General features: G+C 41.4%; 1 protein-coding gene across 7 annotated transcripts in view; it reads left to right on the forward strand.

Moving 5' to 3' along the window:
• Window positions 1-243: 243 nt before the first annotated feature.
• Window positions 244-21,073, forward strand: part of Cd86 (CD86 molecule) — a 60,395-nt gene continuing 39,565 nt past the window's right edge. For 3 of the 7 annotated variants that reach the window (XM_013151834.3, XM_013151833.3, XM_013151831.3), the window contains exon 1: window positions 20,571-20,741. In XM_013151834.3, coding sequence (XP_013007288.2) covers window positions 20,725-20,741 — 17 coding nt within the window. In that variant the 5' untranslated portion in view covers window positions 20,571-20,724. Of the gene's footprint in view, window positions 386-440; window positions 503-17,909; window positions 17,982-20,570; window positions 20,742-21,073 lie in introns of those variants that run through there. The other 4 variants (XM_013151828.3, XM_013151830.2, XM_013151829.3 and 1 more) reach the window with 4 other exon arrangements.

A 21,073-nucleotide genomic window follows, 5' to 3' on the forward strand; every position in this document is an offset into this window, starting at 1 on the left:
TTTTTTAGTTGTTTCATTTTTTGGGAGGGAAATCTTCAAAAGGGGTTTTTAGCCTCGCCTTAACGTGCTGCACAGCACTCAGGCCACGGATTGCTTTTTAAAATAAATAAATAAAAAAAAAATATATATATATATATATCTTGAGTGGGTGTGTGTGGGTGTGCCCGTGTGTAGACCTTGGTCAATGTATTTTGAAAAGCAAATAAAAGGGTTAAATAATCTTCCTCCAGTGTGGGCAAAGGCCGGAGTGAAAAGAGGAACCGCTCGTCTTAAAGAAAGTGCACAGCGCGCGGGTCATCGCGGAGGAGGCCGAGGCTCTCTCCCCCCTGCCGTCTGCTCCACCGCAGATTTCACACTGCTCCCGGCTGGAGATGGGTCCAGGATGGTGAGTGAGCCGCTCCCAGCTCTTTGCAAGGCTCTTATGGGGTGGGACCTGAGTGGGAGGCTGATGTGAGGACTCTAAGGTACATTCAGGACCCGCAAGTCTGTTCCAAAGCCAAAGGTGAGAACCCCTGGGGCAGGGAAGACTTTGTGATGGGAAACTTCAGCTGGAGCCGGAAGCCAGTCCCTCCTTAGAGCGCGCTCTGGGCTGATTCACACAAGGCTGGGATAAACAGCCTTGCCCACTCGCTTGCTTGTTTGGTTGGTTGGTCATTTTGCTTATTTATTTCATACTGGAAATCTTTGCCCCCAGAAGCTGAGAATTACTAGAGGTGCCAAATCAGTTTATTGACCGGGCTTCTTTTTTTAAAAGTGGTTAGTTTTGGCTTTGTAAACTTGTTGGTTGCATATTGAATGTTTACAGTGATTGGTTTTTAAATTGGGGTTGAGATTTTTAAATGCTTGAACGAAACGTGACATATGATGAGAGGAAAAGGTTTTAGTATTTCAGGTTCAATTTGACCTAAAGGTGGAGAGACCAGAGAAGAGGGGAGGAGAAAGGGCGCAGGAAAGGAAGAAGAGAGGGCACAGTTGCTCCTCTGATCAGTGGGCTCCCTCTCTGTGGTCTGTGGATTCAGCCAGCCTGCAATAGTTGTGTCAGTACTAAACATATACACCTTTTTGTTTCTTGCCACTATTCCCTGAACAGTACATCGTAGCAACTATTTACATAGCATTTGCATTTCATTAGGTGCTATAAATATTCTAGTGACTATGGAAAAGCATGTGGGAGCATGTACACAGATATATGCAAATACTGTGCTTTTTCACATAAGGGATTTAAGCATTTTAGATTCGGGTATTCACAGGGTTTAGGAGCCAATTCCCCATGAATACCAGGGAATGACTGTAAGGAGAAAATACAAAACTCAAATAATGAGTCACTAACAAGCTATGGGAGATTCTGAGTAGGGTGGAGTAGTGGAAAGAAGTATAGTAATTCAATTAGCTTTTGTGTAGCAACCATGCCTGTTGGGCTGTGTGTACTTTTCTAGTGTGATTTGCACTGCGTCAGAATGATTTTCCAGCAGACATTATCATCACGTTTTACAGATGAGCGAAAGAAACTAAATAACTCATTGAAGGCCACGCCGCCTTCAACTAAAATCTTTCTTGCCCGCCTGAGTATAAGATTCCTTCCTGTGGTGGCAAGTTCCCAGGGCAGGAACTTCCTGGGGGAAGCCACACCCGCTCTTCTTTTGCAAGACTGCAGCTGGGGTCAGTCACAACTTCTTACTTGTACTATTCTTTGAAAGTCAAACTCTCCTACCAAGCACTTACTGGCTTGGGAAATAGCTTTGCTGCTTTTGTTTCCAAATAAAGATTCCTTTCTCCTCCAGCAGAATTTAGAAATTAATATCTTGTCTTGTCTTACCTTATCATCTTTGACATATATGTATCAGGATTTGTCATTTTTGTAGAACTTCTGTAGAGGTAATATCACTTAATTATGCTTGCACTGCCTGAAAAGTTCTATAGGATCGGATGGTTGTTCTTTTTTTTTCTGTCTTTTTCATTTTTATCGGTACCAGGGATCGAACTCACAACCGCCTGCTTGCAAGGCAGGTGCTTATGCCGCTGAGCTAAATCCCCAGCCCCCGATCATTGTTCTTTTTAAGATTTGTTCTTATTAAGATTCTTTTTGTTTTAGTGCCTGAAAATTGATTATGAACCAACAAATACTAACAATTATTTCTAATAACTTCTTATTAGAAATAAAATAAGTGAAATTCAAACAATGAAACTTCATTTTTTTCTCAAAGTGGCAAATGTTACATGAAAAAAGCAGGCAAGATCCTCCATGTTGCTTAAAAGAGAGGGGTCCTTACTGTTCACAGCTGATCATATAATCTTTCTAGACAGTAATCTGGCAAAACAAATCAGAAAGCCCTCCAAATGTGTATACCCTTTAACAAAACATGTTGCCTTTTATGAATTTATCCTAGGAATTTAATAATACATGTCTGTAAGATTTTAGTGATCTTTTCTTCATGTTGTTTCCAATAGAAAAACCTTATCATTTAAATGTCTAAAAATAAGTTATTAGTTAATTATGGACCATTCATCAAGAAATATCATGCAATCATTAAAAATTCTGTTATAGAACTATTCATAATATGTTTAGCCTAAGGAGCAAAAAAAGTACTATCACTTTTATATGTGATACATGCATGAACAGAATGTTAATAAAAACCACAGGTGGCTTTTATTTTCTTCTGAGTGATTTTGAACTTGAATCATGTATGCAGACTGAAAAATAAAATCAGACATTTAAAAAAAAATAAACCAATAGCTATGCTGCCTCTCCTAGAACTGTTGCCAAGTGTGTGATCACTCATAATTTGTGGGATTCCATGTTAGGGCTTCAGCGCTTAATGTTTAGCTTTTTTCATGTCTGGACTTCTCTTCAAAATATGCACACTTCAGCCATAATTTAATTAGTCTCAATCCCCCCACCCTCCTGTACTGGGGATCAAATCCAAGGGGCTCATACTGAGCTATATCCTCAGTTCTTTTTTTTTAATTTTGAGACAGGGCCTAAATTGCTTAAACTTCTGATCCTCCTGCTTAATCAGTCAAATTCAATTTTTTATTGTTCTTGTTTTTGTAAAAGTGGATAAAGTAGTGGCATGTCAACTAGTTGGTTGTGATGTTTTATTGTGAAAACCCATCTAAAAATGCCCAAAACTTTGTTCTGGTAAGTGCCCAGTAAGTATTATTAATCATTTTATTGTTACTATTAAGATTAAGAAATACCGAGGGGAATTAATTTAAGATTATAAAACTACTTAATGGCATTTTTAGAACTAGAATGAAGAAAAAACTTTTTTTCCAGCCGAAGTGTTCAGTGTCCTCGGAGGCAGGGAGGACAGCTACCAGTTGGACTTATAAGGGCTACCCTGAAAGTAGCAGTGGCCAAGGACAAGGCCAGCCCCCAGGGAGTGACTGATCATAATGAAAGCAAACACCAGAAAAGAGGGCTGAATGGGAGCTGAAGGCCACACTACTTGCTTAGATGAAATGTGGAGCAAACGTTAGCACAAGACAGAGATGACTCTGAGGCCAGTTATGGTGGTATTCAGAGAGGATAAGATGCGTTTAAAAGCTATTTAAGGAGTAGAAATGACATGCTTTGGCTTTTGACACATGGAAATTAGGGAAAGAAGAGAGACCTAAGCACTCAGTGGCATCCTTCACAAAATGGGGACGTAGGAAGTAGAGTGGGTTTGGATAAGAGGAGGGAGGACAGATGGTACATTCATGGTGTCACAGGTTGAATTTGCATGCCCGTGGAGCAGCGCCAGGGGATCATCAGCTGCACATCTGTAAGAAGAAGCATGCATGGGCGGGGCATGGGAATAGGTGATAGTTGAAATACTGCGTGGGTGAGTTCATCAGGGAAACAGGAGAATGGATTGCAGTGTTATGAATGGAACATGGAAAACCTTGGCAGATAAAGAGGGATACGAGGAAGAAGAATCCACAGTGGATGCCAGGGAGAGGCTAGAGAGGTTGGAGGAAACTAGGAAAAAATAGAAACCAAGAGATAAGAGAGATGTGAGGAGAGGACATGTTCACAGAAAGACAGAGTACATTCACCAAAATTCTACACTGACATCTCAGATGGCATAAAAGGTGACTGTAAATGACTGTGCATTAAAGGTTAAATTATAACCTCTCCATTCATATGTTGAAATTCTAAATTCCAGGACCCCAAAAACTTACCATATTTAGAAGCAGAGTCTTTGCAGAGATAATCAAGTAAACATGAGTCCCTTAGGGTGGGCCCAATTTAAGAAGTGGAAATTTACAGAGAGAAACACACATGAAGGGAAGACCAGATGGCATTCACTAGCCAAGGAGAGAGCCTTGAACAGATCCAGTCCCTACCTGTGGCCCTCAAAAGGAGCCGACATGCTTGATATCTTTATTGGATACTTCTAGCTTATAGGAAAAAAAAAATTTCTATTGTTCTAGCCATTCAGTTGGTGTAACATTGCTGGCAAACGGATGCTCTTGGTAAGAGTGTGAACAGCTAGAAAAACGATGATTAGTGTATCAGACAGCTGGTGGGGAAATCAAAAAGGATTAGGTCACTGAAGAGCACAAAAATATTTCACAAAGCGGAGGGTAGTCACAGCGTCAAATTCTGTGGAAAGGTGAAGTAGAACAGTGACTGAAAATGTCAGTCCAGAGGTACTCAGTGACCTTTAAAGTACTTGGAGTTAAATTTAAAAAGTGAGCCTAACAGTTAGAGTATGGAGGGACCCAGGAGAATCACTCCTGTAAAGCATTTGGTGACAAAATGGGACCCCATTCGCCAGATCCTCTGTGCTGTTTAATAACAGCCACATGGAAATGCCCTAGAGTCAATTCAACCAGACTTGGAGTCTTCCCTTATCCACTGTAATGAGAGAAAAGTCGATGCTTCTTTTTCCCCCCACACTGATTTGGCAAGGATTTCAAGAACATAAGGACTTTTGTAGCTCTCATTTGACATATTGAAGTTTTTTTTTTTTTTTTTTTTTTTTTGTCTTTTTCGTTTTTATCAGTACCAGGGATCGAACTCACGACTGCCTGCTTGCAAGGCAGGCACTTATGCCGCTGAGCTAAATCCCCAGCCCCGACATATTGAAGTTTTGCTATGCACACAGACTCCATCTTGTATGGCTAACCAAAGCCGTTGCTTGAGAATTCTCAGAGAGGAGAGCTTTAGTGAATTTGGTGATACAAAGGGGAAAACAAGCCAACTGGCATTTCACAGGTCACACATAATTTATATCCATAAGCAGAAAAAGACACAAGAGAATTAGAACAAGAAGTATTAAAGCATTTTCTTAGAAAGTTTTGGGTCAAAGTGAGTCTAAAATTCGTTTTCTGTACTGTCAGGGAAATATAGAGAAACCATCTAAATATCACAACTCTGTATTATTGAAGATCAAAATAACTAGATTTAATTGCACAAAAAATCTAACAAAAATGAATGACCGTTTAGCTAAGTAAGCCAAGAAGTCTATGTCAGCCAGACACTGACACAACTGGGTAAATCCAAAAGACACCTACCCAAAAAGTAAACCTGGATGATACCACCCATCTTTTTGGGGGGAGGAAGGTAATGGGGACCAAACTCATGACCTCCCACTTGCCAGGCAAGTGCTTATGCCACTGAGCTATATCCCTGGTCCCTGCTGATACCACCCTCTTAAAACCATTTTCAATCAACTAAACAAATTGTGGAGCACACTGTTGAAATAACTGATACATTATGTTTAATAACTGATCTGAAACGGAAATCAATCATTATGTAATTACAAAAGAAATTCAAATGTATTTAATCATTCCATGATGTTTAAACAGAAAATCTAAATGACCAAAAAAACTCATTCTCACTAAATATTAAAGATATGTGAACTCAGACACAAATGAGGTATTTTGATTTATCAGATTAAACAAGAAAACTACCCAAATAAGAAAAATTGAGCAAAAGATATCTTTCCCAAAGAAGATATACATGTACCAAATGAACACTTGAAAAGATGTTCAATGCTACTAATGGTTATGGAAATAATCATTATGGATCAGCATGGTTAAAGTCATAAAAATAACCATTGCTGGCAGAATACTGAGAAGCAGGATCACACACCTATTGCTGCTAAGAGTGTAAAATGGTACAGTCACTCTAGAAAGCAGTTTGGCAGTTTCTTACGAAAAATAAACATGCACTTTCCGTGTGACCTTGCAATTGCAATCTTGAGCATTTACCCCAGAGAAACAAAAATCCATGTTCACAAAAGAATTTGTACATGAATATTCATACAAGCTTCATTTATAATAATCAAAAACTGAAAAACAAAAAAAGAAATGTCTTTCACTGTGAATAATCAAATTGTGGTACATTATACACCAGGGAATAATATCCAATGATAAAAGGAGAAGAATTACTTATACAGACAAAAACTTGGATAAATCTCCAAGGAATTATGCTTGGTAAAATACCAGTCCCCAAAGTTTGCATACTGCTTGAGTGCATTAACATGATGTTGTTAGAGTCTGAGGGTCCCAGGGAGAGAGACAGATTAGCAGTTTGAACAGGGAGGGCTGTTGGGAAGAGCAGGGCTGTGTGACTAGAAGGGGATGGCAGGAGGCAGGCTTTTGGGGGTGACGTAGTTCTGTGTCTCAATAACGGCAGTCATCAGATGAACCTACATGTCACAGAATTTCCTAGAACTACACACATGCAGAGATAGTCTATAATTATTTTCAAATAAAAGTTATAAAAAGCAATTTAAAAATTCAGAGTGCTCATCTTCCTAAATACGAAAGGCATACAAATTCAATATCCCCCTCCCTCAAATTCAAACACCCACAAGACATTTTCGTTTATCAAATTAACAATCTTGGCTTTTGGGATATTGATGCAGTGAGTGTGTGATAAGAGGTGTCTCATACACTACTGGTGTCAGAATATGGATTCATATAAACTTCCTGGAAAGCAATTTGTCCCTATACATGCAAGGTCTTAAAAGGCTCATCTCCATTTTGAACACTCTCTTGTTTCTGTTTCCAGTATTTTTCCCCTCTTGTTCATTCAGAATCTTTGTTCTAGGCGCTACACATTAGAAAGACACTGAAGATGAGTAAACATGATTTCGGTCCTCAAAAACCTCATGTTAGGGGCGATGTGTTGTTTTATAGCAGTGAACTGTGCAAGTTTTCACAGGTGCTCACAGGAACTGTTTTCCATTGTTTATGGTGAATACAGCGCCTTAGATAATGCCAAGGTTTTGAGTCAGTTGGGCTGTAATTATCAAACAATAAGCTGTTAGTACATAGTTCTCTACAAATGTACCATGGTGTTGACTTGGGGAAAGTATCCAACACCCTGAATTTCACTGTCCTCCTCTGTAAAGTGAGGCAATTTACCAGTGCCATGAAAGTTATAAGACTTTGTAATGGGCCTGGCATGGTGGCACACACCTGCAATCCTAGCATCTTAGGTATGTTCCTCATTACTGGAGCACAGCACCTAAAATCCATGATTTAAAAGAGGAAAGATATATTTTAGTTCACAGTTTGCAGAGATTTCAGTTGATGGTTGACTGGGTCCGAGGCAGGGTGTCACGGCAGAGGGACCTGGCAGGGGACAGCTGCTCACGTTATGGGAGTGGGGAAGCGGAGAGCGATGAGATGAATGAGCCCTCTGAGCCATGCCCCAGTGAGGCGTCTCTCCTCTTAGTAGGTGACTAATAGCAAGTCAGGCATAGCACCCCAGAATCCAATCAGCTTTCAAAAGCCCCACTGTGATTGCATGAGACTTTAGGGGGACCTCTAGGCCTTGCTACTCAGAAAGCTCAGCCAGGGCACAAATTGGAGGGTAGCCTGTGCAACTGAGCAGGATCCTGTCCCCAAATAAAATTTTAAAACAGAACCGAAAGTGCAGCTCCGTGGTACAGCACTTGCAAACCCTAGTTCAATACTCAGTGCCGAAAAAGAAAGAAAGGAAGAAAGAAAGACCCACAGTGGATGTAATTTTCTATGGAAGTAAAACAATTTAGAGCTCATATTCATTTCTTAAAAATTCTATTATTTCCTACATTTTAAATCAAGTCTTGAATTTCTGAGGGGTCCCAGGAAATGGAATTTTACCAGTGATGTATAAGTTGCTATAGTTGACCATATAGATAAGAGATGCCAGGTGCAAGTGTGTAAGGTGAAAGCCAAACAACAAAGTTACCTAAACTATATTTCATATAAGGCAGGATGCCAAAATCAAAGCCTATTTTATACACCGATAAGCATGTGACTGTCTTTATGAAATTGCCTATGAAAAATTGCCTTTTAGACTCTTGAACTTTAGTCTGCTTCTAATTTGAAAAAACTTTTTTGTACATTAGTCACATTGGTACTGCTAATTCTAGAATATATAAACTACCAGTTGCCCTTATTATAGAAAATATTTGCCAGGCTTGGAGGTGCATGCCTGTAATCCCAGAACTCGGGAGGCTGAGACAGGAGGATTGCTGTGAGTTTGAGGCCAGCCTGGGCTACATAGTGAGTTCAAGACCTGCCTAAACTACAAAGTGAGACCCCATCTCAAAAGACAAAAACAAAAAACAAAACCACACAAACACAGAATCAGAAATTATTTATATATTTGCTGTAATAATTTCACTTATATGGGTCTAGCTAATCAAATAATAAGCAGAATTATGCACAGAAGTGCCTATCACAGTGTTATTTAATATAATGAAAAGTAAGAATCAACTTAAATTTTTAATAGATGGATAGTTAAATAATTAAAAACAAAGTTGGGAGTGAATTTGTAATAATAGAAGACAACAGAAGAACAATGAAATAACAGAAAATAATTCATAAAAATAAAATTATAATCAATTTAAAATAGGTTCAGTGGTTAACTCTAGATTGATGACAGAATTGTGGAAATAGAAGTCTTTGGCAGGAATTGCCACGTCTGCAGTGAATTTATATTGTCCTGTTACGCTGGATAAAATTGAGTTAAGAATTGACTGAGTGGTAAAGTACAGCCCTTAGGTCAGGAGGGGCCAACCCAGAACCCCAGAGTATGAAAGTGAGTAACAAGCAGCCTGTGGCTTCTGCCTGGGCCTATGACCTTTGAGTGCTGGAAGGTGCACTCATGGCCCCAGCCCCCAAGCTGCTCGTCACCACACTGCTGGCCTGAGTGTCAGGATGTGGGCCGGGACAGCTTAGCCTTATTTGTCCAGAGAAGTCAGAAAAATGAACTTACTTGTGAAATCTCTTGCTGTTCCCATAATCACCCAGTGAGTCTGGAAGGGGCTAGTTTGGCCTAGGCCACCAGTTCCCACCTTGGCCTATGTTGTTGGCCTCTCTCTGAGGAGAGTGAGGTGACTCTGAATGGAGTGATTTCAGAATGTATTATACTTGGAGTCCAAGCTGTAGTGAGTCAGAGCTAGAGAAAAGAGGGCTGGGACTACTTAATCATGAAATTATTCAGTGAAGTTTTACTTAATATTGGGAAGATGAAGATGAATCAGATAGATATCCTATAGAGAATCTGCAGGAAGGAAGTATCATCATAGCGGACATTTCTTACTATCTGGCCGGAATTATGGTACATAGTATTACATCATATCTTGCCTCATTTAATCCTCACAATGGCAGGAAGTAGGGACTATTACGATGCCTGTTTTTCCATGAGTGAAAATGGAATCTGCTGGTCACCTAGCTGGTGACAGAGCCACGATTCCAAATTCTGATCTGATTCCAAACCCAAGCTCTGACCTGCTGTGCTATCTATATATTATATCAGATTGGTGAATGAAAAATTTGCTTCTTGCAACTAGGAGGATTTGTGGACATAAATTTTTTGTTGTTGTTGTTGTCTTTTTCCTTTTTATCAGTACCGGGGATCAAACTCACTACTGCGTGCTTGCAAGGCAGGCGCTTATGCTGCTGAGCTAAATCCCCAGCCCCGGACATAAAGATTTAAACTTGGAGAGAGCTGAGTTGAGTCAAGATCCAAAGCAAATTCTGGTGCTCATGCCTATAATTCTAGCACTCAGGAGGCCAAGGCAGAAGGATCAGTGATGTTCAGGGCTAGCCTGGAATATCAAGACCCTGTCTCAAACAAACAAACAAACAAACAAACAAACGCAAAGCAAGCCCTGGCAACTAAATGACACAGACAGAGCAAGGGGGCAGGGCAGTGCTGTGGGTAGGAGCAAAGTCCAAAGCAGAAATAAAAATTAAAGGCTAGTGGATTAAAAATGGTCCTCAGGCAGAGATTACTCAAAGTAACCAAAGTAGAAAATATAATTGGTGGTCAACATTTCAAAAATCTGGAGAATTTACATAGGCCTAGATTTTGAACTGCTCTGGAGAATCAGACCTCCTGATCACAGTGGGCCCCATTTTCACACGGTGACAACCAGAGAATTTGGCACGGGTTGTCCAACTTTGTGTGAGGAATTAATTCTCCTCCCATGTGGCTGGTTAAACTCATTTTTATGGCCTGTTCAGACACTGAGTCTAAGGGCTTGGGCTTAGAAAATAAGGCAGCAGAGGTCAGAAGGAACATGCAGTGAACTAGGAAAGTGAGTGCCCGGGGTCCATGCATGAAGTTGCACAACTCTACATCCAGCCAACCCTCTGCCCCAAAGAAGGCAGATCCTCCAGGAAAGCTCCTTTACCTTCTCTCTCTGAGATCTTGGCCTGAGAGTTATAAGACAGCAAACAGGAAAAGGCTGGGGGACTCAGTTGAGGGCTCAGGGGAGAAGGCAGAAATACAAAGGAAGTGGCCATTAAGGAGAGTTTAGAGTACAAGGAATAGGAAAGTTCATGCCCCCGTACAGTAACTGACCTAAGCCTCCATTTCCAGAATCCTCTGGCTTGTTAGATGTTCATGATTGCCAGGAGTAAAAAAGCAAAAACCAAAAACCAAGTTAGATATAACATTACATGGGCTAGATAATATTTTCCCCACTGGAAAAAAAATGAGGAAATTGAGGTTCAGAGAGATTTAGTAATTTACTCAAGGTTGCACAATTAGTAAGAAGCAGAGTAAAGAGACATATTCAAAAAGTGCCAAACCATTCAGTATTATGTCAAAAAAGTACACAGACCTCCATCTGACATTTTAATAGTAGTCACCTAGGACTATCAGCTAAGAAGGTAAAAACTATTCAGTCCTATACCCTACTAAAAACTTGAGATCACTAGCTGTGTAGTCTGGGCAAGTGGCTTCACCTCTCTTAAACTGTTTCCTTTGTGAAGATTGAATGAGGCAATTCATTTAAAATACTTAAAGTGCTTTAGAGTATTACACAATGCCTGCCTCATCGTAATCAGTTAACAGATGTCGAGTTTAATAAGTGCACGTGTACTGAGCCCCGCTCTGAAGCTGTTACTATGACAAGTGCCAAGAATGTGAAGGGAATGAATTATGTTTCCCACTCTTACAAGGTTTCAGGACATGGTGACCATATAAACAGTGAAATGCTGACAAAGCAAGGGAACTATTACAGTAGAACAATCAATAGTGTGGTTTGGGAGTGAGGAAGATACAGACATGGTGAAGAAGCAGCTGCGGAGTGGCCTGGATCCTGAGCAACAGCAGAGATCTGCAGTGGAGGAGGAAGATGAGCGCCTGGCAGAAGCAACAGCTTGGCAAGATGCGTCAGGGGACAGTGTGTGGTTCCAGGGTGTCACATGGGCTACATGATAAAAATAGACAGAAAACACTGGGTTCCAGATGTAAAGGGCCTTGTGTGTCTTGCTCAAAAGTGGGAGCACTAATTGGTAAGGCACAAGGACTGTGTCTCTAAAGCAAGGGAATTTCATAATCAGATTGTCTTCTAAGAAAGATGCTAAGGGCAACCAGCCAGGAGGCTGTCAAAACAGGGTGATGAAAACTGCAAAATTAGCAGCCAATGAATTGGAAGTGAGCGGTGAGGGAGAAAGGTGATGTAACACACAGTGTGCCATCCGCGGTATAAAAATGGCCAGTGTCCTTCTCTCTGACCACAGTCTCCCACGGGACCAAAACAAAGACACAGAAAACCTCTTTAAAAATAAGCTCTTTTGTTTGTATGCAAATAGGCTATGAATAATGAAAGTGCAATTCACATGCACTGGTTGTCTCCAATCCATGAAATTGGTTTACATACGATGTCCTTCAAAATTTGAACTGCTTACATTAAACCTATCGCCAATCAGTGCAAGCTTTCTTTCCAGTTGTTTTCAGTCTTATAATAAGATTTGAGTAAAGTTCAAGTGTAGTCACTTTTCAAAAGTGAGATGCAAGAAAAGAGACATCTTGTCTTACTGAAAAATTTCCTTCTGGTGGCAGGTGGTAGATGCTTGGAATCTTCTAGATAAAGACATTGAAGGGAGTAGAAAGAGTCTGCAAAAACTATACCTTGTCGATTCTTCACCACCATCTGGAAAACAGCAAATCCATGTGAATGAGTGCATAGTTCAATGATTCACAATTCTTTGGTTACAGAGCTGCAGCTGGGAGATGAATCTCAGTGCAGAGCCCTTTCCTCGTCACCTTATGTGAAATGGAAGCTTTAAAAAATTCAGTGTTTTTTTTAAAAGCATGCTTAGTCATATGAACTGTTCTATATGGCCCATATACTTTACTTTGCTTAGTGAAACATATCTTATTTATACTCTTACATAAATATTTTGCATAAGGTGCTTTCACAGATCTCATGCTTCCCTAAATTTGAAATATACTGCCATTTGTTAAAATGTGTTAGTTTTGTTATGTTTAATATGTCCTCCTCTGCACACAAAGAAAATATATGAGCTTAACTTTTCAAGTAATTTTTGCAGTTAGAATATTACCTCATTTATTTCTCCTAACTCAGACTATAAGGGAAAAGACAGTTTCTCAGAATATGTAAGTCCGTACACGTAAGCCACCGGCCGCTTTAGATTCAGAGTCAGGGTCTCCTGAATTTGGGTTTAACCCAGGTAATAGTAAAGATTGAAAGGATAAGTTTGAAATCATTTTATTATTTTGAGTTCTGAAAAAGTGATCTCACAGATGTTGGTAGTTCGTTGGAATCAGTTTTTCTACTTGCTGCCGTATACTGTGCTTGTGTTAGATTCTATCTAGTTTTGCTATTTGTTATGTAATAATAGATCGTCTTTTGAGTAAACTCTCAGAAGTCCTGTAAACTACTGAATAGATAGAATACAGGATTATGAAACTGGAGGGGAAGTTGAAGATCGCCACTGTGCTTTCCCTGCATAATGATTATGCAGACTCTGAGACAGAATCAAATACGAGGAGAAAGAGAACCAATACCTCCAGGAGAAGCCTGTTCTTGAGGCAGACAGCCTGGGCAAGCTTTCCCTAGCTGTGACCTATGCCACCTAGTCTTAGTCTTAGTACCGCATAGTCTTAGTACCATGGTGTTTAATTATGAAGACGCTATACCTAACTGGAGTTGCTCATGTTTAAAATCCCTTCATGACCAATCCCTTGACCTGATTAGATGGGTATAGGTCTTTTGCACTAAACTACAAGCTCAGGGGGGCAGGATCATACTTCTCTAGCTCATTTGGGATGGCAGGGCCAGAGTAAGGTATTCAGTCAGGGCCAGTTAAGCATTTATTGAATGAATGAAGGCAGATTTAAAAATAAAAAGCTCTAAATGGTGTAATGATACTGTGAATTTTGAGATCTTTCTGGAAGATGGGAAACATTTCTGAGATACAAAGTTGCATAGGGACAAAGGAAAAGCAAAAATTGTATGTCATTGTGTGTCAGTAGAGTCCATATTTACTCCCAGTTCCCATGTGGACCTGCTACCTCACCCTTTCCATCAGGAGTTGGGATATAAAGCAAGCAAGTGGCAAGGATACTATAGATGTGGTCTTGATGCTGTATCTTGGTCTCCAATATCCGTGGCATGAGTCATGAGTCCCTCAGTTTCCCTACACTGCAGTCCCTCTCTGGCTTAGTCTCACTTCCTGACCTACGATTTGGTTCTTGGGGGGTCTTTGAGGCCTGTATTTCCTTTCCCCCACTGTGGGCCTTGTTCCACACACTTCTCAGAAACTCCTGATTCTGAGCACTGTATTATATACTACCTGCTGGTCCTACTGTATCTTCACCAGATCACAGACCCTGCTTAGACCCTCAGTGATAATTGTAGGTCCCTCAACCAGTGTTGCAGTCATTGTCAGTAACCTGAGGTCTACCCATCCCCACCCTTATCATCCTCCCCCATGGCCCATACCCCACAAGCAACTGCAAATTTAAGAGGCCACACCCATTCCTGGTACAGCAGTGCTTTTTCTAAAATCTGTATCCTGCTGAAAACTTTTACCCTTTTGACAGTATTTCCCCCTGGTTGTCAATTTTAATATAAGCAAATGCAATCTTCAATCCAAATAAATGTATTTTGTTGGTGAGGTTCAAGTTTATTAAGCGACCATGTAATATTGCAAGAAAGCATAGACAAAGTCTTGGCATTCCCTTGGTAGAATTCTGCAAATACCTATTGGCATTCTTAGCTTTTCTGACTTTTCCCGTGAAGACATCTAGACAAAAGCATCTGTCTAGGTCCCAGGTTCTGGGTTCAGAAATTGTTAGAACACCAGTTAAGAAATAATACATGTTGCTTCTTTCTTAGCATGCATGAATGATGGGTGTGAATTTGCATCATGAGAAAGTGAATGTGTAAAAGAAGAAGTCCTAAGGTAACCTGAGAAACAGAAAGAACAGCCTGGGGACTAGGGTGGCATCTGTGTGAGAGGTTGTAAGAGTCGGGGTCACTTGTTCTCTTGATGACTCACTTGCATGACATTATAAACTGCAAACTTTAGGGAAAAGAAAAGTACCAATCTCTAAGGCTTTAACTACACAAAATTTGCTCTCAGTATAGGATAAGATCATACCCCCCCTCAAAGAAAAAAGAAACTCACTGCATTTCTAAGAATGTTCCTCCAGAAAAATAGAACTGAAAGCCCCCTTTTTAAAAAATTTGATGTAGGCCTTAGAAAACAGTGGAGTTTTTCTTTAATTTACCTAAGCAATTAACACAAAAAAATCTATGATTCTGTATCAGAAATATGCATAAAATGTCAAAATAGAGGGCAGAGATATAAAACTAGAATTTTTTTTCTCAACATTATACATGTGGTATTTGCTTATGAGTGGGCAACATGGGGAAGTGAACCTTTGGACAGTGAAATTGATGCTTTTTTCCCACTGGTCTAGGAGCTCTCTAAAATGTCACATCATTAATTTAGTTGCTTTGCCAGGAATCAGTGCATGTGGTTAGTATGTATGTTTCTAAAAAGTTAATAGTCCTTATTTTTAGAACAGATTTAGATTTACCAAAAAAAGAAAGTAATCAGATAGTACAGAGAATTCCCATCAACCCTGTACCCAGGGTACAATTTCCCCTGTCCTTACCGCTTGCGTTGACACGGTATATTTGTTACAGTTAGTAAGCCAATATTGATACATTATTGTTAACTAAAGTCTGTGCTTTGGGCTAAGGTTTCATAAGAATTGTAAAGTTCTGTAAGTTTTGACAAATGCAATATCATATACTCACAATTAATGGATCATACAGAATACCTTTACTACCCTAAAAATTCTGCTTTACCTATTTATCTCTACCTACCTCTTTCTAAGTCCCTGGCAACTGCTGTTGTGTTACTATCCTCCGTGATGCTGGCTTTTCCAGAGTGTCGTATTGGGATCATACAGTATGTAGCCTGTTCTGCCTGGCTTCTGTCCTTAAACAACAAACTTTTAAACTTTCTCCCTGTTTTTGCAATAGTTTGTTTCTTTTTATAACTAAACAATATTCCATCGTATGTATGAACACAGTTTGTCCGTTCACCTATATTGAAGGGCATCTTAGTTGCTTTCAGTTTTTTGACCATTAGGATAAAGCTACTATACACAGTTGTGTGGAGGTGTTTGTGCAGATGTGTTTTTAACTCCACTGGCTCAATATATCGTAAAGTGTGATTTCTGGCTAGGATAGCAAAAGTATGTTTAGCTTTGTAAGAAACTGCTGAACTGTCTTCAAAGTCATTTCATCATCTTGTACCGTACCAGCCGAGAGTGACACTCCTGTCGCCCATAGGCTTGACAACATTTGGTATTATCACATTTTGGAGTTTTGGCAGTTCCACTCTCTGTGTAGTGGTATCACGTTGTTGTTTTGATACTTGCAGTTCTCCAGGCTATGAGGCTGACCTATTTTTCATATGTTTATTTGCCTCCTGTATATTTTTTGATGAGGTAGATATTTAGGCCTTTGGCCTTTTAAAAATTGGATTGTTTTCTCACCTTTGAGTTCTAAGAGGTCTTCGCATATTTTAGATACAAATTCTTTTATCAGTCTGTTTTGAAACTATTTTGCTCCCAGTCTGTGACTTGCTTTCTCTCTTACAATTAACAGTTTTATAGCAGCAGTGAAAATCAAGTTCGTAGCGAATGTCTTACAAGCTCCTTCTCAGGCGTTATCAGTGAACTGCGGACCCATCGACCCATTGGTGTTTTGTTAGTGGAGTCCTAGAGGTTGTGGATGGCTACTTTATGCAAGCTTGCACAGCAGGCCTGGGGATCAGAGAAAGACCCAGCCCCGAGCTGTATAACTTTGAAATTGAGAACAGTTCAGGAATTGTGTTTGTAGTAACAGTCTGTTCCCCCAGTGTTGATTATACTCTGCCTGCAGTATGAATTCTGTTCTTGCAGCCAAGTACCTAAGAGGTCATCACTTTCCTTAATCCTTTTACCTCTCCCAAATCCCACCCGTAAGCCTCCATTCTGTCAGTTGGACAGAAGACTTCATCGTATTTATGCAGGGTGTCCCCTTCCTCTTCTGCAGCCCAGTTAGAATTCAAGTTCACTTGGTGCCTGAGAAACCATACAAAGTTCCTCAACTGCCTAGTTGGTGCTGAGTGCCAGTGGTGCTCTTACCACCCGAGACCCTGCGAAGTCTGGCAGCTCCCTGTGCCACAGTGGGGACTGAGCCCGGCCTCCTGAGCTGTAGGCACTGCCTCCTTGGAGTGAGCCACCACTCCTGGAGTGATCTGTCACCCACCCCCCAGAGAGAACTGAGGGAGGGGAACTTAGGTTTCTACTGCTCACAGAACCCAAAACTTTCTCTGCTGTCCTCCCTTCCTCTTGCATCACAAAAAGAGGAAGAGTTAAAAATACAGGACCCTTGTGTCATCTCTTCCATGCGCTTTCACAGATGTCAAGAAGACACTTTGAGTTTTGCTCTCTTTTGCTCCCCTCCCATCTCTGGGTGGAGAAAGTTTAGAAAACAAATACTCATGAACATTTCAGTAATGCAACTATCATTATTTGCGGAAATGACTTTATCCCTGTTGGAACCATCACTTCCACCACCATCTAGAATAATTTAAGCCCACAAGGGGTCACGTATACACAGCAACTAACTGTGTGTACAGCTGAAAAGGGAAATTTTAGCCAATGATTTGGATGTTTCTGATTGCTTGCACATTTTTGGATTTGTCACACAGAGTAGATCCACAGAACTATGTCTTGGGCAATGGCTGGGTGGTCAGGAAGATATCCGTCCTCCACCTGCCTGCAGTCACTGTGGCTTCTCCCCTTCCCGATGATCTCCTTGCAGCCTGGGCCTCAGACTTGAGGACATCCCAGGATGCGGTAGTGGAGGAAGCAGGTTCACTCAGCGACTTTCTGAGGTTACCAGCAACTTCCTTCTTACCAAGAGCAAAGCCTGATTTTCATGCTGCTCAGCCTCCCTTCCCTCACTGTGGCACCCTGTCTGGCCCTCGGCTTTGATGACATGGATGGGCAGAGGCCTTCTGATTGGCTGAATGCTGGGGCCTGAAACACTGACACAAACAAGACAGGATAGGGGCGTTGATCTGACTTGTGTGAAAAAAAAAAAAAAAAACCATGGTCAGCCAACCTCCTGCAAGTGCTGTAAGGTTAACGCGATCTCTGACTCACGAAGGAAAGTCATCTGTATACTGCATGTTCCGTGACATCGCCTCTCTGCTAGAAGGTAGGTTGACTTTCTCAGAGACACGGGGTAGATGAAGGGAGAGCCCCATGGATTAGGGTCCTAGAGACCACAGCGAGGAGGAGCATTCTCAGACTCTGGGAATGTTTGGCAAGGGGAAATCTATAAGAGTTACTTTCAGGTATTTGGACAGTGTTATTCTAAAATATATAAGAATATATTCTGATAACCCTAGAAAACAGGGCAGGACCAGCTATATGGTGTTTGTGCATCTGGGAAGTAAGAAGGAGATTTGTGATTTTTAAAAAAAAATTTCTAAGTTTTGTTAAAAATTAGATTGTCAGTTTTTGGTTTGCCACGTGAAACAGCAAAGGCTAGAGGTGTATCCCGCAGACATGACACTGAGGAGTCCTTGCACAGAGACTGGCATGATGATCTCTGAAATCCCCTTACAGCCACGCAACTCTAAATCACAGAGAATTCCCTGGCACTGCAGCATCTCTTATTTCTGGTGCCTGCCCACCACACCCCTCACCTCCTTCACTTCCTTTAACATACTTCTATGTTACAGCATCAGAGGAAGCTGCTCTTAGCAGGAACTGGAGTAAAGGGAGAAAGTACATGGAAAAAGGGAAAACAACCCTTTAAAAGGAAAAGGACCTCCTTCTGTGTTCCAGGATTTGTGCCAGGTCTCATATCTATATCATTCTATGTAATCCTCACAGCAAGCCTGGGAGTGTTTTGTTACAGTATTTCTACAAGGAATCCCAGACTTGGAGAAATCAACTTCCTTAAGATCACTAAGGAACGGTAGTGGAGCCAGGATACAAAAATAACTCTCTGAGACTCCCAAACCCACTGTGATGTGTTATCCTTACTCATCTTTTATTTATGGCAAAGAGTACTGTTTTCTAAATTTTTAGCACTAGTGTAAAGATTTAAAATAAATTTTCATTAAGAGAAAAATGCTAGACGATAATAGAGATTTGACATAAAACTGAAGCAATACTACAAGCTATAATGCCTGGTTTGGGAAATATTGTTTCAAATTATTTTGATAGCAGCACTTTCAGTTTAGCTGATCTTGTATTTTGATTACAAAATATGAAGAAAAAGAGGACTGTGGAAAATAAAGTAAAATATGAATGAATTCTCCTTTGCTCTGATAGGTGGGTAATGTCTTGTGTTACGGTAGGAAAATCACACGGATCCTTCAAATAAAAGAAGGTTGCGATTGTAAAATCCAGAGGAAAACCCCAGGTACAGCCTATCCAACCAGGGGATAAAGTTTCCAAGACGTGCATAAGAGTGGCCAAGGGGAAGTAGCTCGGTGAGTCAGGACCAGGCTGTTGGGGTTTACAGGCCTGTTTGCGAAGCACTGCCACTGCTTGCTTAGCGGTAGGAGGAAGATCTTTATGGCATGGTCAAAATGAGAAACAGGCCAGACTCAAAAGAAAATAGACTTTCCTATTTTCTTGCAAACAGGCAGTCGTGAGTTTGATCCCCGGTAACGATAAAAAAAGGAAAAAGAAAAAAAAAAAAAAAAAAGGAAAGTGATCGGGAGGACTGAACAGTCGATTTACATGTAAAGGCTCACTTGTCTTTCCCAACAGCGCAGCCAGAAAAGCTATTACTAGTCACAGTTCCTAGGGGAGAAGCCTGGATGGTCCATAACTTGCACAGGGTCCAGTGGCCAAGTCGCGATTTGACACAGGCCATGAGTTCCCAGCCTATGATCTTGCCCCCACAACATGTGCCTCTTTTGGGTGAGCTTCCTCAGCCCAGACAACAACAAACAACTTTCACTTTCTCACTTTTCATATCTCCAGCCCTGTAGGCCACCGCCAGCCTCTGAGAAAGCAAGGGAAACACTTACTGTGTCTGCCTCTCTCCTTCTGGGCTCTGGTGCTGCAACCTGCAGAGGAACACACCTGCCCCCATGTCCACCACTGAGCAGAGGGCTTTGCAGAGCCGGACTGAGCCAAAAAAGGAGCCTTGGGCCTGAAGCAGGGGGGAAAAAAGAAAAAAAATACATGAGTTATGCATACAGTGCTTATCTCATCCTCAATACTAGGTGTACAGAAATCTATTCAGCATTCACACACCTTTCCCACTTCTGCTTATGACCTGCCCCTAAACTGAAAAGTACCACCCACTTCCAGGAACAGTGGGAAGAAACTGTCAATTCCCACAGAAGGTACGGGAGAAATTGTGACGCTGGGGTCTGTATAGGCAAAGTAGTTTCTAGCAGGGTCCTTGGAGAGGTCTTGCATGAACGTTTGGGCTCTGCTGTCTCTGGTGGAGGTCTGGCTCTTGCCTCCCTGTGGGGCCACACCAAGTGCCAGCACATGGTACAGGCTGAGCAGAGCTGATTCTGTGACTTTGGACTTAAGGATTGCACCTCTGGGTCTCTCTGATTCCTCCAGGAAAGGTGCCTGTCGTATTTGTGGACAGGGCTGTCTTTGGGGGTTTCCTCAGGGCTTTACACTAGCTTGCTGTCGGAGGGTGCGCTTGTAATCATTCTCATCAGTGGAAATGCCCACCTGCCGGTAGAAGTTATCTGGAACCACGAAAGAACGCTCCCCCCATCTGTGGTGTTGCTTCTGTCTAGTCAGTTCCCCTTTCTGTGTTTGCCTCAGTCCTGAGATTATTTCTCACTTTACAAGGAGTCAGAAGGCCTGGGGAGCTGGCAAAGACTTCTTTTCAATTCTTCTTAACCCCTCGCTCCTGTGTTTCTCGGGAATGCTGCTGTGCTTGTGTGTCTGGTCTCCAGGCGCTGTGGTGGATGGGCACTGGTGACAGGTATGTCCTTAGGAAGCCTGTAATCTGGGAGAGTGGTTTGAGAAAGGCTGCATCTTGGGCAGAGGTGCAGAGGTTGGGCTGATGGTTGGCAAAGAGGAGAGAGAGGGCAGAGTACATGCTTGAAACCTGTGCCTGTCGGGCTTGATTCACAGTCTGTACTTTCAAAGTGGGATATTACAGAAATTAAGCTCTTCCAGTGAGATATCTGTGTGTGCTTGAGTGAACCAGCAGAGAGGACAGGCAGGAAATAGAAAATGCCACTTACCAAATAGCTGGCAGACGCTCCTGGCCTTGGGGTGCTGGGGGCTCCTTGCAGCTCTGCTCTAGAAGTT

Source organism: Cavia porcellus, unplaced genomic scaffold (genome assembly GCF_034190915.1).
Source record: "Cavia porcellus strain 051 isolate PalLab524CR breed Dunkin Hartley unplaced genomic scaffold, mCavPor4.1 scaffold_15, whole genome shotgun sequence".
Taxonomy (NCBI): Eukaryota; Metazoa; Chordata; class Mammalia; order Rodentia; family Caviidae; genus Cavia; species Cavia porcellus.